General features: G+C 39.0%; 1 protein-coding gene across 4 annotated transcripts in view; it reads right to left on the reverse strand.

Annotated features, from left to right (window-relative positions):
* MXI1 (MAX interactor 1, dimerization protein) overlaps positions 1–8,034 on the reverse strand; it is a 100,540-nt gene that overhangs the window by 4,809 nt on the left and 87,697 nt on the right. For all 4 annotated transcript variants that reach the window (XM_007446514.1, XM_007446513.1, XM_007446516.1 and 1 more), the window contains 2 exons: positions 2,942–3,056; positions 2,149–2,320 (listed from right to left, as the gene is read on the reverse strand). In XM_007446514.1, coding sequence (XP_007446576.1) covers positions 2,149–2,320; positions 2,942–3,056 — 287 coding nt within the window. The remainder of the gene's footprint in view (positions 1–2,148; positions 2,321–2,941; positions 3,057–8,034) is intronic.

Below are 8,034 nucleotides of genomic sequence, written 5' to 3' on the forward strand. Positions count from 1 at the left end.
ACTTTCCCCGTTCCCTAATACTAACCCTAACCCTAACACTTACCTGAAGCCTTACCAAAAAAAAAAAAAAAAAAAAAAAAAAAAACTAACACTGATGCAACAGGAAGTATACAGCACTACCCATGAAGTATTCTTGCCTCAAAAAAGAACATGAATTTAATCATGCCCCTAGATCTACCAACCAGTTTACAAGAAATATGAGGGACAGAACATGTTAAATGCCACCATGAGGGTTCATGCAGCCAAATCTAGAATGTGGGAAACTCTATAAGAAAATTGGCCCAGTTTCCCAGGTTCTACAAGAAATAATTGGCACTGAAATAAAAAGTGGGAAAGGGAAAACTATTATAGATTAGAAGTACAGTTGACCCTTGAAAAACTCAGAGGGTTAGGGATGCCAACTCTCCACACAGTCAAAAATCTGAGTCTAGCCTTACAGTCAGCCCTCCCTATCTGCAGATTCAACCAATCATGGATCATGTAAGGGCTGTAGCACATATTTATTGAAATATATCGACACATAAGTGCACCTGTGCAGTTCAAACTTGTGTTGTTCAAGGGCCTACTGTACCTTAAAAAGTACAAACAAATGTAATGTAGACTTTGTTTGGGTTCTAATTCAAACATACCAGGGCTTGCCTGGTGGTGCAGTGGTTGAGAGTCCGCCTGCCGACGCAGGGGATACGGGTTCATGCCCCGGTACGGGAAGATCCCACATGTCGCGGAGCAGCTAGGCCCGTGAGCCATGGCTGCTGAGTTTGTGCGTCCGGAGTCTGTGCTCCGCAACGGGAGAGGCCACAACAGTGAGAGGCCCACGTACCGCAAAACAAACAAACAAACAAAAAGAACCATACCAATGGTAAGATGCCATTTTTGGGAAAGTCTATCAGAGACTGGGTATTAGATGACACTAAACAGGATTATCTGATTTTATTCATTTTGTGGGATATTATAATAGTATTATATATATTTTTAAAGTCCTATTTATTAAAGATACATATTGAAGTATTTAGGAACAAAATGATAATGTTACCTGAAATTTGATTTAAACTCCAGAAAAAATGGTGAGGAAGTAAGGGTAGTAGAGAACAGGTGAAACAAGAATGACAAAATGTTGACAGCTGTTCAAGCTGGATGACAGGTACATGAGAGTTCATTACTCGATTTACTTTTGTGTATGTTTAAAAATTTCCATAATACAAAATCAAAAGAAATTTTGCAAAATTTTCTTTTTTTGTTTTAGAATCCTCAAAATCTTGTGAGCTCTAGTTAAAGTTCACCTCTGGGATCTTTTATTGTGGTGTGAGGCCTGATGTAGTGGGAGCTACAGATGAGCAGATCAGTAAGATTCAAACAATTTCTTTTCTGGTTGTTTTTTGTTCTTTAATTCTGCCAAAGACAAATGTTCTGGGGCACATGTAAAGAGAAATGAAGGGCATGGTACTTTAAAATATAGATATAAAAATTAACATCACCAGTAATAAAACATATCAACATAATGTATCTTCCTGATACAATGAATTGAGAAGGGCACAACATCACTTCTGTGATATTTCTTCCCCCTAATGTATAACACCTCAATCTAATGAAAAAACATGAGACAAACTCAAATTGAGGAACAGTGCATAAAATAACTGACCAATATTCTTCAAATGTGTCATGGTCATGAAAGAAAGACTGAAGAAATATCTAATGCAATGTAGGATACTGCACTGGATCCTGGATCAGACAAAGGACATTATTGGGGAAAGTGGTGAAATTTGAATAAGGTTTATAGATTAATTAATAGTATTGCATGAATGTTAATTTCCTGGTTTCAATAACTGTATTATGGTTACATAAGATATTAACATTAGGGGAACCTGGGTGAAGGGTATATGAGAACTCAACAATTTTCTATAGAAAACTTACAACTTTTAAGTCTAAAATTGTTTCAAAGTGGAAAATTTTCAATATACATATAATCAAGAAAAAAAATTCTATAATTCACACAGGTATTGCTAGACAATGTTGTGACTACATAAAATCTAGAATGCTACATTCAATGTTGGCAAAAAAGGAAGCAAATACAATGCCACCCAACCTCCCCTCTCTAAATTCAGATACAGGGATGCTAGTGTTTCATTAGCAAAGAAGCTCACTGCCTACCTCGCTCTGAATCAGAACGATCTGAAGAAATAGTTGATCCAATGCTGTCCATTCGTATTCGTTCCATCTCTTGAGGACCCTGCAGCTGTTCCAGTCGCCGCTTTAAAAATCTCTGTTCTCGTTCCAAATTCTCTAGCTGGTGCTGGCTCTTCCTTTCAGCTTCTTCAAGTTTCTAAAATGATAAAGTGATACTTAAGTTTGTGTGAGGTACAGTACAAACAATAAAACTGATTCCTACCTAACATCTCAAAAGATTTCTTCTTTGACAGAGAAAACATGAATGACTATACATGTGTGTGTATACATAAAAACATACATAAGTATATATTTTTTAAACATGAAAAATAGTTATTTCTTCACTTTGTGTGTGTGTGTGTGTGTGTGTAATGAATGCTACATTACTAGAACAGTATAGAATTCTCAAAGTCTGTCAAGTTACCACCACAAAAGAGAAACTTGCTCTGCCATATAGTTTAATGGAAAATTACTGAGAGACACAGCCAAATGAAGTCATCTCCACCAGAGGGCACAACTGCCTTCCTTCAGGGTATCAGCAGAGTAATTGTTATTTTCCTAGTATTCTCAGCTCTTCAAATGACCACGCTGTCAAAACAATTTAATGTAATCAGGTTATGTTGCTCCCATCAGATTAGCTGATAAGTTTTCAGAAAATTTCTCTTGAGGTCAGTTATTAAAGGAGGGCACTGTGCTAGCTGATATATATGAATAGGAATCATTGCTAAAAAGAGAGCAGGACTGAGAATCATGTGAAAATATGACAAAAAATTCCTACCTTGATGTGTGCTTTGGCTTTGTTGAGCAAACCAAGTGTTGTGTGCCTGGTGCAATCTGGTCCTAGTGGAATCAGAACTTTTAAGCGTTCTAAACACAGGCGAAGATGAGCTCGTCTAAGAAAGACAAAAAAGTCCAATCAGTACAGCCTGAATATTCCACTAAAACATCCTAAAGCCTATTTTAAGACAAATAAGAATTTGCACATTATTCAGTCTATAACCATGTTACGCCCCTAATTCTTCAGTTTCAACAAAGTATCTGCATGCAAGTGAAGGTGTGCCTACAGGTTTTCAGTTTCTGACATTTCTGTTGTACTCTGAAAACATCGGTCACTTCAGATTATTATCCCCAATGGTTATCTCTGTCAGAGGTGATTTAATTTTAACCTGCCCCATAAACTGTCTCAACTGTATTAATGTGGAAGTAGGAAAACATATTTGGGCAACTGTATTTGATTTTGAATGTGTAAAACCACAGGCTAGAGTAGAGGTTTTCAGCTTCAGAGCACCCCAAAATGCTCACAAATTTCCATTTCTTCCCTCCCACCTTTCATTCACACACACACACCCCTCTCCACAACTGTAGCCATCCTACAGTGTTTATGTTATTATGTATTAGGTTGAACCATGCAAAATTTGATATTCAACCATTTCTCACTTATAAAAATGGCAACTTCATATGATCCAACACAATAGAAACAGCAAAATTCTGTGGCCAGTGAGGATAGGGTTAGGCAAAATATATGGCCCTGAGATCAATTCTAGCCACTGAAACAACAACCCATAAAATAGTCCCCTGCTTCCTAATATCTAAGTGTACCAGCTATCATTAGCTTTTCATTTTTATTTCTGTCTCCCTCTTCCCTCTCTCTTACTACCCCTTACCCACCTCCAATTTTCTACACATGGAAAAAAGCCATGACAGAATTCTTCACTAAAAGTCACTGTATTCTTTAATACACCCATCCTATGGGCAAGTTAGGGAAAATTTCTCTGTAAATGCTAGTAGAGAGCCACATGAATTTATATTCCCTATACCCTACAGGAACTATGATTACCATGATGAGAGTTCTGGGTACATAATTTCACCCTGAAACAATACTAGTTCGTATATCTGGCCCTGTGCTTCATAAAGTATAACCTAATTAATCAGTTAATAATATATCTGAAAAGAAAATCCACAGATGTGCTCATAGATTAGCTCTATTCCGTAAAGAGCCATAATAGAACATTTAGCAACTCTTTCACTGTCCCACGAACAGAACACATCCTCCATTTTTTCCTCAAAGAGGGCCAAAACGGTCTACTAGCTCAGCCACCGACCTATGCTTTCTTTGCCTTAATACATAAGAAATAATGTCAAGAGACATTCTCAAATGCTAGCAATTTCAAAGAGGGATAGGATAAGGCAGCCAATTATGTCATTGACAAGTAAGGATGATTAAGGGTAGTGAGGTCAGAGATCTGGCAGATGAATTGTCAAGATTCTTCCAGTACCCACTAGCCCAGCTAGTTAAAGGTCTGCTAGCATTTCCATTCCAAATCTCTTTATTGAGTTCAACAACTAAAATCTAGTAATTGGCTCCAGGCTGAAACCTGACATACCTAATGTGCATAAGGAAACAATGTTTTTAAACTTGCCCTAAATTAAAGGATTATCAGTGGATTCCTCCTAATGAGCTGTAACAATTTCAAAGGCACTCTCCTCCCCTGCTATGCTACCCAAACCATAGGACCTTTAGTAGAAGTTCCCTTTTTAACTGGAAAATCTCTTAGGTGAGGACTCTCACATGATCACAGAGTGCTCTTGCTGAACAGGCTAAAACTAAACAAAATAAAGTCCACATTAAAAAGTGCCTTTGAGATTGGTTCAAGATGGCAGAGCAGAAAGACGTGCTCTCACTCCCTCTTGCGAGAGCACCGGAATCACAACTAACTGCTGAACAATCATCGACAGGAAGACACTGGAACTCACCAAAAAAGATACCCCACATCCAAAGATGAAGGAGAAGCCGCAATGAGACGGTAGGAGGGGCACAATCACAATAAAATCAAATCCCATAACTGCTGGGTGGGTGACTCACAAACTGGAGAACACTTATACCACAGAAGTCCACCCACTGCAGTGAAGGTTCTGAGCCCAACGTCAGGCTTCCCAGCCTGAGGGTCCGGCGATGGGAGGAGGAATTCCTAGAGAATCAGACTTTGAAGGCCAGAGGGTTTTGATTTAAGGACTTTGACAGGACTGGGGGAAACAGAGACTCCACTCTTGGAGGGCACACACAAAGCAGTGTGTGCATCGGGACCCAGGGGAAGGAGCAGTGACCCCACAGGAGACTGAACCAGACCTACCTGCTAGTGTTGGAGGGTCTCCTGTAGAGGCAGGGGGTGACTGTGTCTCACCATGAGGACAAGGACACTGGCAGAAGTTCTGGGAAGTACTCCTTGGCATGAGCCCTCCCAGAGTCCACCATTAGCCCCACCTAAGAGCCCAGGGAGGCTCCAGTGTTGGGTCACCTCAGGCCAAAGAACCAACAGGAAGGGAACCCAGCACCACCCACCAGCAGAAAAGTGGATTAAAGTTTTACTGAGCTCTGCCCACCAGACCAACAGTCAGCTATACCCACCACCAGTCCCTCCCATCAGGAAACTTGCTCAAGCATCTTAGACAGCCTCATCCACCAGAGGACAGACAGCAGAAGCAAGAAAAACTACAATCCTGCAGCCTGTGGAACAAAAACCACATTCACAGAAAGACAGACAAGATGAAAAGGCAGAGGATTATGTACCAGATGAAGGAACAAGATAAAACCCCTGAAAAACAACTAAATGAAGTGGAGCTAGGCAATCCTGTGGAAAAAGAATTCAGAATAATGATAGTGAAGATGATCCAGGACCTCAGAAAAAGAATGGAGGCTAAGATCGAGAAGATGCAAGAAATGTTTAACAAAGATCTAGAAGAATTAAAGAACAAACAAACAGAGATGAACAATACAATAACTGAAATGAAAAATACACTAGAAGGAACCAATAGCAGAATAACTGAGGCAGAAGAACAGATAAATGACCTAGAAGACAGAATGGTGGAATTCACTGCTGTGGAACAGAATAAAGAAAAAAGAATGAAAAGAAATGAAGACAGCCTAAGAGACCTCTGGGACAACATGAAACATAACAACACTCGCATTATCGGGGTCCCAGAAGGAGAAGAGAGAGAGAAAGGACCAGAGAAAATATCTGAAGAGATTATAGTCAAAAACTTCCCTAACATGGGAAAGGAAATAGCCACCCAAGTCCAGGAAGTGCAGAGAGTCCAATACAGGATAAACCCAAGGAGAAACACACTGAGACACACAGTAATCAAACTGGCAAAAATTAAAGACAAAGAAAAATTATTGAAAGCAGCAAGGGAAAAATGACAAATAACATACAAGGGAACTGCCATAAGGTTAACAGCTGATTTCTCAGCAGAAACTCTATGAGCCAGAAGGGAGTGGCATGACATATTTAAAGTGATGAAAGGGAAGATCCTACAACCAAGATTACTCTACCCTGCAAGGATCTCATTCACATTTGATAAAGAAATCAAAAGCTTTACAGACAAGCAAAAGCTAAGAGAATTCAGCACCACCAAATCAGCTTTACAACAAATGCTAAAGGAACTTCTCTAAGTGGGAAACACAAGAGAAGAAAAGGACCTACAAAAACAAACCCAAAACAATTAATAAAATGCTAACAGGAACATACATATCAATAATCACCTTAAATGTGAATGGATTACATGCTCCAAGCAAAAGACACAGGCTCGCTGAATGGATACAAAAATAAGACCCGTATATATGCTGTCTACAAGAGACCCACTTCAGACCTAGGGACACATACAGACTGAAAGTGAGGGGATGGAAAAAGATATTCCATGCAAATGGAAATCAAAATAAAGCCAGAGTAGCACTACTCATATCAGATAAAATAGACTTTAAAATAAAGAATGTTACAAGAGACAAGGTAGGACACTCAAGGGATCAATTCAAGAAGAAGGTATAACAATTATAAATATATATGCTCCCAACATAGGAGCACCTCAATACATAAGGCAATTGCTAACAGCTATGAAAGAGAAAATAGACAGTAACACAATAATAGTGGGGGACTTTAACACCTCACTTACACCAATGGACAGACGGTCCAAACAGAAAATCACTAAGGAAACACAAGCTTTAAATGACACAACAGACCACAAAGATTTAATTGATATTTACAGGACATTCCATCCAAAAACAGCAGATTACACTTTCTTCTCAAGCACGCACAGAACATTCTCCAGGATAGATCACATCTTGAGTCACAAATCAAGGCTCAGTAAATTTAAGAAAATTGAAATCATATCAAGCATCTTTTCTGACCACAACGCTATGAGATTAGAAATCAATTACAGGGAAAAAAACATAAAAAACACAAACACATGGAGGCTAAACAATACATTACTAAATAACCAAGAGATCACTGAAGAAATCAAAGAGGAAATCAAAAAATACCTAGAGCCAAATGACAATGAAAACATGACGATCCAAAACTGATGGGATGCAGAAAAAGCTGTTCTAAGAGGGAAGTTTATAGCAATACAAGCCTACCTCAAGAAACAAGAAAGATCTCAAATAAACAATCTAACGTTACACCTCAAGGAACTAGAGAAAGAAGAACAAACAAAACCCAAAGTTAGTAGAAGGAAAGAAATCATAAAGATCAGAGCAGAAATAAATGAAATAGAAACAAAGGAAATAACAGCAAAGATCAATACAACTAAAAGCTGGTTCTTTGAGATCATAAACAAAATTGATAAACCATTAGCTAGGCTCATCAAGAAAAAGAGGGAGAGGACTCAAATCAATAAAATTAGAAATGAAAAAGGAGAATTCACCACTGACACCACAGAAATACAAAGCATCCTAAGAGACTACTACAAGCAACTCTATTGCAATAAAACCTGGAAGAGGGGGCTTCCCTGATGGCGCAGTGGTTGACAGTCCGCCTGCTGATGCAGGGGACACGGGTTCATGCCCCGGTCAGGGAAGATCCCACATGCTGCGGAGTG

Source organism: Lipotes vexillifer, unplaced genomic scaffold (assembly GCF_000442215.2).
Source record: "Lipotes vexillifer unplaced genomic scaffold, Lipotes_vexillifer_v1.1 scaffold1444, whole genome shotgun sequence".
Lineage (NCBI taxonomy): Eukaryota > Metazoa > Chordata > Mammalia > Artiodactyla > Lipotidae > Lipotes > Lipotes vexillifer.